This window comes from Equus caballus, chromosome 9 (genome assembly GCF_041296265.1).
Source record: "Equus caballus isolate H_3958 breed thoroughbred chromosome 9, TB-T2T, whole genome shotgun sequence".
Classification (NCBI taxonomy): domain Eukaryota; kingdom Metazoa; phylum Chordata; class Mammalia; order Perissodactyla; family Equidae; genus Equus; species Equus caballus.
Genome location: NC_091692.1, coordinates 64,125,501 through 64,137,875, shown reverse-complemented (window position 1 = coordinate 64,137,875; position 12,375 = coordinate 64,125,501). Strand labels below are relative to the sequence as shown.

General features: G+C 34.7%; 1 protein-coding gene across 33 annotated transcripts in view; it reads right to left on the bottom strand.

Annotated features, from left to right (window-relative positions):
• RIMS2 (regulating synaptic membrane exocytosis 2) overlaps positions 1-12,375 on the bottom strand; it is a 572,519-nt gene that overhangs the window by 461,584 nt on the left and 98,560 nt on the right. For 18 of the 33 annotated variants that reach the window (XM_070221631.1, XM_070221642.1, XM_070221652.1 and 15 more), the window contains exons 2-3: positions 2,990-3,022; positions 2,501-2,587 (exon numbers count right to left, since the gene is read on the bottom strand). The exons of the other annotated variants lie outside the window; for them this stretch is intronic. In XM_070221631.1, coding sequence (XP_070077732.1) covers positions 2,501-2,587; positions 2,990-3,022 — 120 coding nt within the window. The remainder of the gene's footprint in view (positions 1-2,500; positions 2,588-2,989; positions 3,023-12,375) is intronic. 33 annotated transcript variants of the gene reach the window in all.

Here is a 12,375-nt window from a genome sequence, read left to right as displayed (position 1 = left end):
CAATTTCACATGAATTACCCAAGTCAAAATTAGTAAATCTTCCTGTTACATTAAAGAACTACGAAATAAAAAAACTCCAAAAGTACATACCTCAAGAAACCTACATTATTATAGCTTTGAATAACCACAAAACGGGATTTATATAAATTCATTAAAATGAAATTACTGTTCACAAAATATTAGATTTTTAACACTATCTGATGAAATATTTACTGAGTTATTCTACTGTGAAAATATTTATACAGAATGTGAAAAAACATAAGTCCTACTTTTTAACAAATGCTTTAATACTTAACAAATATTTTTACACTTTTTAGAAATTAAAATGAATACCTGGAATGCAGCTCTTAGAAATTATTTTATGGATGAATGAATAGAAAGTAAGCAGATAGGAAGTTATCCCATTCAAACAGTAGTCAAAGGGATAAAAAAATGAGATGACTCAGAAAGAAGAAGTCTTAGAAGTCTGATTGAATAGAAGAAGAATAAAAACAGAAAATTTGGAAGTAATCCTGGTCTGTGGATCAGAAAGATAAAAGGAGACCTCCCAGAAAACTATAAATCAGAAATCTTCAGCGTAACAAGAATGTAAGATGAAGAAGATAACTATTGAAAGAATCTATTAATTCTGAATTTTTAAAACTGTATAAATCACAGAGCAACAAGAATAAATTAGTTATCCAAGAAACTTTAATGAAATAATACTTGTTAATCAAGAATTAATTTCTAAAACATTTGAAGGTACTAGTCTTTTCTCCTACCATCTTCCCATCCAAAAATCAAAGCATATTGAATTATGTTTATTATTGCATTAAAGCTATTTCTTTTCAAATTTGTCTTGATCTTTGTTTATACCAATCAAATGTCACTTTGTTTCAATAATTAGAGATCACTTTTTAAAGTTACTAACAAAACAGTATTTTATTTAATGCCCATTGTAATTTACTAAATAATATAACAATCTTGATTTTTCTGAAACTCACAAACAAGATAGATAACTGAATTCATTTAAAATTGAGGCAAAGTTGTATCTAATTATATTTTGCTATTGATTTTACTACTTTATTATAAGTTCTGGAGCCTTAGAAAAAAATCAGCAAAACAATGACATTATGTGCCATTTTAATACAATATTTGCTGATTAGAAAAGAGATTATTAAATTTATTTCTACTCCTTGTAATACAGTATTGTTATATCATAAAAAGATAAAACATGTGTAATCAGTTGTGAAGAAATATTTACTGAGTTCCTATTATGGATCAGGCACTTGCTAGATGTCAAGGATGAAAGAGTAGACAAAACAAACACAGGTCTTTTGAACAAGCTCAAATACAGGAACAGTTCCAATTTAAGAACTACGTATCAAGTATCAGTAGTAGTATATCACAACATTGTTTTACTTCAGTTGCAACTGAAACACTGACAAAGTTTAAAATAAAATGCATAAAAGGTAACATAAAAGAGGGATTACCCTCATCAATAACAAGACAAATTACCCTCATCAATAACAAGACAAAAAGATGTGTATCTTCTAGTTTGCATTAAAGGCAAAATGTGAATGCTTTTCTGAATGTTTCGTCTTAGGGCTCCTAGCAGTCATTCTTGTTCTCTCCTAGGGTATGTGTCACTTCTCGATCTGTCCATTCCTATAACCAAACCATCTTCTCCATAGACATAACTCCTACTGTTAAAAAGTGCAGAGGCTGAGTGATAAGAGCATTTCTGAGTAAGACGGTAGCGGTAGTTATCATGGGGAGACTGAAATTTAAATTGATACAATCTTTCTCACATTTTCATCGTTACCCCCACTTCACAATATAAATAATATTACTTGCACAAAGTTAAAAAGATACAAATGTGAACATCTTTTTAAAGAATTTTTTTAAATCTGCTAACAACTAAAATAAATAGAATTGACTTGTTTTTAATGTTTCAGGTCAATGTGAGAATAAACTGCTGCATTTCCCAAATTAAGTTTCATAACCTAATGAAATGTTCAGTGAAAACAAGATTCAGTAGTCAAATAAGCTTAGTAAACATTGTATATTTTGACACCTTTGGAGCATATGTAGACACTCTGACAGATTACAATAAAGAAACCTGCTTAACCTTTTTTTAAAGAACCTTTTTAAAACTATTTGGCCAAAGATTGAATTTGGGGGTTAATATCTCTTAATGTCCCTGGAATTACTTTTGAAGAAAACACACTTAGGAATATATTGCATTATTGGAGAAACATATTTTACTGGATAAATACAGTTTACGTTATTTAGAATACAATTAGGGGAAGAATTACCTCTTTGTTTTCACTACTCTATAAATTATCCTTGTTTTCTTTTTAATTTCCATGGGATAAAGGAAGGTGAAAGTATCAAACTCATAACCTAACAATTTTTGTTTCTTAGAATACTATTGCAAGGACAGTATTTTAATACATACTCTTCAGTATGTTATACTATCAGAGATAATATTTAGTCTATTACAGATCAGCTTACTTACGTCTGGGCCTCCTTTTCATTTTGTTGTTTTTGCTGGGGCTGAAGAACGTTATTTACCAGTTCAGTGATCCCACTAAAGGGAAACCACCTGTTTAAATAAGCAAATAATGTGACTGAATAACCAAATGAATAACAATGTAGGTCAAATGTTTTCTTATCCATAATAATAAAAATACACAGGCACAAAAGCTACAGCCAATGGAAATGTGAGCTCCAATTATCATCCAGGCAGTCAGAATGTAGGGAAACTAAGTTTGAACACTTAACCAGTCCACAAGCAGACAGCAAAAAAACTACATCCAGTCAGTATGTGGATGAAGTAAGAAGCTGCAGGCAGCTCTCTTACAAGCCAGAGAGTCAGAAAGCAGAAGACACACTAGCTGCAGCCTATCCAGTATTAGTTTAAGCTAATACCATCCAAGGTGCAGAAAGCAGAATGTGGCAAAGGTACAGAAGTCAAGCCTACTGCACTCTTAATACATTTACTTACTGTGTCGGTTGTGGTTTGTGTTCTTCTTTGACCCTAAAAAGATAAGTTTGCACAACTGAGTGCACTGTACTCGGAATAAATTTCTATCTACAGATGTGTGGTCACATAAAAATGAAAAATGAGGTTTATTACATAGAAAAGCTTAGTGCTTTGCTATATACTGCAATGACACATTTGAATTAATTTGACAAAAAAAAGAGAAGTTGAATCATTCGTTCTTAATAGAGAACTGATATTAAAACTCTACTGCTGTTCTAATGATTCCAGCCAGATTTAATCCTCAAGTTTTCTGAATACTTTTATTGATATTGATATTGAAGTTTTTAAAATAATTTTAAAGTACTATATTAAACACAGTTACATTTGGTTTACTGAAGATAAATAGAATTCCTCTTTTTCTTTTAAATTTCTTCCTTAATATAAGTTGAAGTAAAGGTATAAATGTTTTAAACAAAAGCTAGGGTTTTATAAACGTATTCTAAAAGCTTTACAAATGAATTCATTTACTGCTTAAAGGAGCAGATAAAGGATTTGGACAGTTATGTATCCAATACACCTAAAAATAGCTACTAAAATAACTATGTATATTAAATTTAAAATATTCATAAACTAAAGTAAATTATTCATATATCTATAATAAACTAAAAATGCATTTAAACTATAATAAACTTAGCACTTCACTGAAATAGCACTGGATATTTAAAAAGTAGAGAAAGATCACACACAAGGGTGATGCCTCTGAAATTTGGCTTCCCACACTTTGCATAGGACTGGTCCTGAGAGATAAACTTGTGACTCAGTGAGTAGTTGCTGAGCTTTTCCTTTCCCAAAGAAAAGCTCAGAATTAAAAATTGGTCCCCAACTCTAGAACTTCCACTAGGAAATTACACTAACACTGTAAATTAAATTCTCTTTAGATCAAATTTATTTTCTTTGCTGGCATGTTCCTATTTTTAATGATATAAACAATAAACAAAAAGGTATACCCTTAAATATTTTTGCATCCCAATGAATAAATATAATTGGTAATTATATAACTCTATATTAACCAAAAAAGAATATCCTGTGTCCTCTGCATAAACTTCAAAAAGTATAATAGTTTTACCCTAGAGCTAAAGCCACATTCTTTAGTATTTAAATATAGTCATACAATGGATTAATAATAAAAGATTGTATTAGTACCAAATATCATATAAACAAACACAAGCAAACTATAGTGACATCGGAATCTATCTAGAAAACTTATCATTATATTCCTTTGAGAATAAGACAAAAATTTCTTAACATTTTAGAACAAAACAGATTCCATATAGATAATGACAAAGAAAGATTACCATACCAGCTCACCAAAATGGAGATCAATTCAAGATTACCCTTCACCAAACAATATGTATGTTAAAAACAAGTATGGAAATAAATATGTAAATCTGGAGAGGATATTGTTTTAGAAGTCTGGCTGATATTCTGCAAGGAATCGTGTTGTTCTTAATTTGTGACAAAAGATTTTATCATAGACAAATTGATATTAACTTACAAATCAGTTTCCAATTTCAAAATCTTTACTTGAAAAAAACCAACAGAGATAAAAATTTTAATCACTAATTGAGGAATTATATCTGGGCTTTGTAAAATATCTATACATAAAATAAACAATCATTTGCATCAGCTTCCCAAATAAAATATGTATCACAATACAGCAAAATAAATATTTACCCTGTCTTTAAACACAATCAAGAGTATAAAATTATCCTCCTTTTTCCCAATATTTTAGACAAAATCAAACCTCAAAGTATCTGATCATAATTAAAATTCACATTGAGATAATAATTTAAGAACTGGTAATATAAAAAAGTAATTATACGATTGAGTTCTTTGACAATACACTAACTTTATTGACAATGAACTCCCACATCCCTTCATTCCAAAAAGTGTATGAGGTGCTTCCAGTTTCCAGTCTGATACACAAAGAACTTGGAAAATATCATTCCCATCTTTACAAGAAAAAAAGCTCAACAAACTAAAAATTAACAGCTCTTCTTAGAGCCCTCAAAAAATTTCAGGGCAAACTGCTGCCCTGAAAACTAGAGAAATAGACAAGTGGATGCAGAATATCACAGTTTAGCAAGAGTACAGGCCCAAGAGCAGAAGCCCACACCTGGAGCCAGTAACTATAGGAACACTTTTAACTATAATTGACTAATTGCTGAAGACTCAGTGTTGACTGGATTGAGAGTTTAAAATTCCAAGGGGTCCTGGTCTTAGGCACACCACCACATTTCCATAAATTTTACCTCCAGAAGCCTTGCTAGTTGCTCACTGTGAAGATAGAGGAAAATCTCCTGCATCCAGCAGAAGGAAGGGAAGTAACCATTCTCAAACATTCCCAGAGCTCTCTACTCTTCTTAACAATCCTGAGCTCAAGGGAAAGTATTTTACCAGAGCCTAACCAACTGGGGTTTTACCAAAAGCAAACAAACCTGAGGGAGGCAATACCTAATTATATCCACCTCTAGCCTTTGATGTGGGAGAAGGAAAATACCAAACTATAGCCCTCTCTAGCCTTCAACATGGGGAAAGGAAAATACCCAACTCAGGCTCACTAAAAGATAGAGACCTATTATAGGACTATTGAATGTTTCTCCTGTATCAGCAACACCTTACCACCAAATCAGTAGAGTTCCTGCATAATAACATGGGATTACAACTAAAAGAACTGCAAGCTTTAGTAAAGAGCACAGGGAAACCCAAAACAGAAAGGAAGACAAAAATAAAGACAATAGAAGAGAGAATTCTGGAAAGACAACGGAGTAGAAAGCAACAGAAATCTAACTCCCCACCTAGAAAACATGGCAGATTCTGTCCAATGTAACCATTTTGGAAACATGGAGTTTACTGAAGGCTTTCAACTTCAGGAGAAGGCTTGAACTGTACATTGCAGTTAATTTTAGTCAGTTTGAGCTGTGGGCATAGTAACAGCTACCCATCCCCCAACCCCAGCCACATGGCAGGTAGCTCTGCACCTGTTCCTGGGGCAACCTGCACAAAGCTTGCAGGAGCCAGGGTGAGTAAAAAGGACCATGTCCTCCAAACATCAGAGATCTGTGCTCTGATAGGTGATTACTACTTCTCATCTCAATGGTGCAGACAAAGAGGTGGATGGCCATTGTTGTTGCAACTCCCCAGCATTGTTGCAAGCTCCTCCCTCTCTGGCTAAGGTAACCTCCAGGATATTTAAAGGGCCAGCACATTTCCCCACTTTGTCTTTCAATTTTTCCACTTCTGGGAGCCAGAAGACTAAAATATTCAAAAGCAACTGCATATACAGGAGAAAATAGAAAGTCACCACACATGCTCAGGGAAAGGTGTGGACTCAGAAAACATCTGAGAAAACCTTAAGTTTATAGTACAGGCTGATCCTCAGCAAAGAGACAGCCTACAAAATAAATAAATAAATAAATAAATAAATAAATAACAGAAAACAAGACCTGGTGAAAGAGGAGAATCTGATTTCCCGAGTTACTGCATTATTAGATTCAAATGTCCAGTTTTCAAGAAAAAATCACAAGACAAACAGAGACACAGGAAAGTACGGACTTTCAAAGGAAAAAAGGATGAACAAAAACTGTCCCAAAATAGACCTCATGACAGATCTACTAGACAAAGATTTTAAAACGAGCACCTTAAAGATGCTCAAAGAACTAAAGAAAGATGTGGAGAAAGTCAAGAAAACCATGTGTGAACAAAAAGAAACCAAAAAGTAATTCTGGAGCTGAAAGTACAATAACTGACATGAAAAATTCACTAGAGGAATTCAAAGGTAGATTTGAGGAGGGAAAAGAACAAGAACCAAGAAAGTTAACAATGACACCATGGAAATTATTGAATCTGAGGAACAGAAAGAAAAAAGATTGAAGAAAAGTGAACAGAACCTAAGGTATCTGTGGGACATCATCAAGTGGACCAACATAGGCTTCATGAGGGAATTCCAGAATGAGGAGAGAGAGAGAGAGAAAGAGGCAGAGGGAACAGTAGAATAAATAATAGCTGAAAACTTCTAAAATTTGATGAAAGATATTAATAAAAATATTCAAGAAGATCAACAAACTCCAAGTAAGATGAAATCAAAAAGACCCAAACTGAGACAGAATAAACCAGCTAAAACTAACATATACAGAATACTCTACCCAACAAGAACAGCATACACATTCTTCTCAAGTGAACATGGGATATTTTTCAGGATAAACCATATGTTAGGCCACAAATTGACTCAATACTACATACTACTATTTACAGAAGTAAAAAGGAATATGAGAATACTATGAACAATTGTATGCCAACAAATTGAACAACTTAGATTAAAAGGACAAATTCCTAGAAATACATAACCTACCAAGAAATCATGAAGAACTAGAAAATCTGTATAGATCTATAACTAGTGAGGAGATTGAATCATTAATCAAAAATCTCCTGAGAAAGAAAAGCCCTGGACCTGATGCCTTCACTGGTGAATTCTACCCAACATTTAAATATGAACTAATACCAACCCTTCTCTATCTTTCCAAAATATCAAGAGGAAGAAACATTTCCTAATGTATTCTTTGAGGGCACCATTATCCTACTATACCATACCAGACCAAAGCCAGACAAAAACCCTACAAGAAAAGAAAACTACAGACCAATACCCAAATACCCAAAGCAATCTTCAGATTCAATGCAATCCCTATCCAAATCCCAATGCTTTTTTTGCAGAAATACAAAAACCCATCCTAAATTCATATGAAATACAAAGGATCACAAATAGCCAAAATAACCCTGAAAAAGAACAAAGCTCAAGGACTTACTTTTTTATTTCAAAACTTACTACAAAGCTATAGTAATCAGTGTAGTACTGACATAAAGACAGACAGAGACCAACAGAATAGAATAGAAAGCCTAGAAATAAATCCTCACATATAAAGCCAAATGGTTTTTGACAAGGGTGCCAAAATCATTACATGGGGAAAGGACAGCTTTTCATGAAATGGTGCTGGGAAAACTGGATATCCACATGTAAAAGAATGGAGTTGGATGCTTACTTAATACCACATGCAGAAATTAATTCAAAATCAATCAAAGACCTAAATGAAGAACTAAAACTATAAAATTCTTAGAAGATAGCATAAAGCAAAAGCAGCACAACATTGGACTTGGCAATGATTTCTTGGATATGACTCCAAAGGCACAAGTAACAAAAGAAAAAAATAGACAAATTAGACATGACAAAAATTTTAAAATTTTGTGCATCAAAAGACACCATCAAGTGAGTAAAAAAGCATCCCACAGAATGGGAGAAAATATTGACAAATCATATATCTGCTAAGTGATTAATACCCAGAATATACAGAGAACTCCTAAAACTTAACCAAAGAACAAACAACTGAATTCAAAAATGGGCAAAGAACTTGGATAGACATTTTTCCAAATAAGATATACAAATTGCCAATAAGCACAGGAAAACATGCTCAAACTCACTAACCATTAGGGAAATGCAAATCAAAACTACTGTGAGATACCACCTCACACCCATTAGGATGGCTACTATCAAAAATCAGGAAATAACAAGTGTTGGTGAGGATGTGGAGAAACTGGAACACTTGTGCACTGCTGGTGGGAATGTAAAATGGTACAGTCACTGTAGAAAACAGTCTGGCAGTTCCTCAAAAACTTAAAAATTACTAAATGATGCAGCAATTCCACTTCTGAGTATATATCCAAAAGAACTAAAAGCAGGGCCTTGAGATATTTGTACATCAATGTCCACAGCAGCATTATTCACAATAGCTATAATATAGACACACTCCAAGAGTCCATCAATGGATGAATGGTAAGCAAAATGTGGTATATACATACAAGTGAATACTATGCAGCCTTAAAGAGGAGGGACATTCTGACATACTACAACTTGGATGAAACTTAAGGATATTATGCTAAATGAAATAAGCCAGTCACAACAGGACAAACACTGTATGTTTCCACTTATATGAGGTACTCAAAGTAGTTGAAAGCATAGAGACAGAAAGTAGAATGGTGGTTGCCAGGTGCTGATGGAAGGGGGAAATAGGGAGTTATTCTTTAATGGGTATATAGTTGCAGTTTACCACATGAAACATTCTTCAGATGGACAGTAGTAAAGATGGCACATTATGAGTGTATCCAATATTACTGAACTGTACACTTAAAAGTCTTTAACATGGTATATTTTATGTTTGAGTATTTTATCACAATAAAAAATCTAGTAATAATGTAAGGACAATAAAGGAAATTTTACCCTCTAACACTAGAGCTACAACAAACAGTAAACACAGCCTAACTCCCAGACAGAGAAATGTAAAATCTGACACCAAAGGGCCATCTACCTACATTCCTTTAACCCAATAAACCTTGTCTAGCTTTCAACAAAAAAAAATACAAGTCATTCTGAAAAACAAGAAAAAACTCAGTCTGAAGAAACAAAGTATACATCAGAACCAGACTCAGATATGGCAGAGAGTTTAGAGTTATCTGATTGGGAAAAATAATTGTAGTTAATATGTTAAGGGCTCTAATGGGAAAAGTGGACAACATGAAAGAACAGATGGATAGTGTGAGCAGAGAGATAGAAAGTTTAAGAAAATATGAAAAGGAAATGCTAAAAATCAATAACACTGTAACAGAAACAAAGATTGCCTTTAATGGACTCATTAGTAGACTGCACTCAGCCAGGGAGAGAAACAGTGAGGTTGAAGATTTGTCAATAAAATCTTCCAAAAATGAAAAGCAAAGAGAGAAAAGAAAGAAAAAGATGACAGAGAATGTCTAAGAACTGTAGAACATTTACAAAAAGGCATAACATAAGTGTAACAGGAACAGCAGCAGCAGAAGAAAGAGAAATGAATAAAAGAAATATTTGAAGTCATAATAACTGAGAATTTTCCAAAATTGATTACAGACACCAAACCACAGATCCAGGAAGCACAAGGAACACCAAGCAGGAATAATACAAAAAATTTACACCTAGGCAAATACTATTCAAACTGCAGAAAATCAAAGACAAACAGGAAATTTTGGAAGAAGCCAGAAAGAAGACAAACACCTTACCTACAGAGACACAAATATAAGAATTACATCAAACTTCTATTCAAACACCATGCAAGCAAGAAGAAAGTGGAGTGCAATATTTAAAGTTGTGAAAGAAAAAGATCCACCAACCTAGAATTCTGGATCCAGTAAAATTACTCTCCAAAAGTGGAGGAGAAATAAACACTTTCTCAGACAAACAAAAATTGATGGCATTTGTCATCAGTAGATCTGCTTTGCAAGGAATGTTAAAAAGAGAGAAGAAAAGGGGCCAGCCCAGTGGCACAGCAGTTAAGTTCACACGTTCTGCTTCTTGGCGGCACCAGGGTCACTGGTTCGGATCCCAGGTGGGGACATGGCACCACTTGGCAAAAATCCAGGCTGTGGTAGGCGTCCCGTGTATAAAGTAAAGGAAGATAGGCATGGATGTTAGCTCAGGGCCAGTGTTCCTCAGCAAAAAGAGGAGGATTGGCAGTAGTTGGCTCAGGGCTAATCTCCCTCAAAAAAAAAAAAGGGAGAAGAAAAGGATATAGGTTGGAAATTTACATCTACATAAAGCTGGGAAGAGCATTAGAGAAGGAATAAATGAGGGTAAAATAAAATCTTTTATTTTCCCTATTCTTAATGTATCTAATAGATAAGTTTGTTCAAAATAATATAGTAACATTGTATGTGGTGATTATAGCTTATGGATACATTAAATGAATTGATAGCAATTTTTAGGGTATAGGAGGAAGGAATTGGGAATACTCTGTTATAAAGTACTTGCACTACCCATGAGGTGGCATGGTGCTATCTGAAAGTGGACTTGGATTAGTTGTAAATGTACATTGCAAACTCTTCAGCAACCACTAAAAAATATTTTTTAAAAAAAGAAGCTATAATTCAGAGACTGACGTCAGTGTCATGGTGGAGTGAGCTTGCCCGGGACTCTCTCCCCTCCAACATACAACAAAAAGGAGCAACCATATTCCAACAGAAAATATCCTAATAGCAAAGGAATCGCCAAAGAGTCACGGCAGCCAAATGACAGAGGGCGGAGAGGCTGGAGCTCCCCTTGGAGGAGCTGGAACGAGGTAAGAGAGAACGCTCCATCCCCTAAAGACTGGGGTCACTGCTGCAGGAGGCTCCATGAGGGAAGGAGTGGTGGAGGGGTCGTGCATCCGCAGGATCACCCAGGATTCCCTAGTGCACTTGCAGCCTAGAAGGAAGCCCTCTAACAGGGCAAAAGCTTTTGCGTGGGTGACCTTATCAAACTAGTACCCCAGGAGACCAGATAGCGAGAGCTAGTGAGGAAACTGAGGACGGCGCCCAAAAGAAAACACCCTCCCCCACCACTGTGCTATACCACCCATCTCATCTGAAGGTGAAGGGCTCAGAATACATGGCTCTTGACCCCCATCTAGTGGCGATAGGCTGTAACTGCAAGGGGCAAAACCCATAGTTCCAGCATCAGGCAATTCATCAAAATGCCAGACCACAGGGAAAACAATAAATACCCAGAATTATGTCCTGAGGACTCAGAAATAAGTAAACTAAATGACAATGAATTCAAAATAGCGATCGTCAAAAAACTCAATGAGGTAAAAGAGAATATAGAGAAACAATTCAACAAGTTCAGGAGCTACTTCACAAAAGAGATTGAAACTATAAAGAAGAATCAATCAGAAATACTAGAGATGAAAGACACAATGGAAGAGATAAAACAAAATGCAGATTCCCTGAATGCCCGTGTGGACACAACAGATGAGCGAATCAGTATAATCAAAGATAGACAGGTTGAATTGCTCCAGACAGAGGAGGAGAGAGAACTGAGGCTAAAGAGAAATGAAGAAAGTCTCCAAGAAATATCTGACTCAATGAGGAAATGCAACATAAGAATTGTAGGTATCCAAGATGGTGAAGAGGAGAATGGAGCAGAAAGTGTGAACAAAGAAATAATAGGAGAGAACTTCCCAAATCTAGGGAATGAGAGAGAAATGTGTGTGGAGGAAGGTTTCAGATCTCCTAGATTTGTCAATGTAAAAAGACCTACTGCAAGGCATATAGTAGTAAAAATGGCAAAAATGAATGACAAAGAAAGAATACTCAGGGCAGCAAGGCAGAAGAAAATAACCTACAAAGGAACCCTTAGACTATCAGCAGATTTCTCTGCAGAAACCTTACAAGCTAGGAGAGAATGGAATGACATATTCAAATCTTTAAAACATAAAAATCTTCAGCCAAGAATACTCTATCCAGCAAAAATATCCTTCAGACATGAGGGAGAAATTAAATCTTTCCCAGACAAA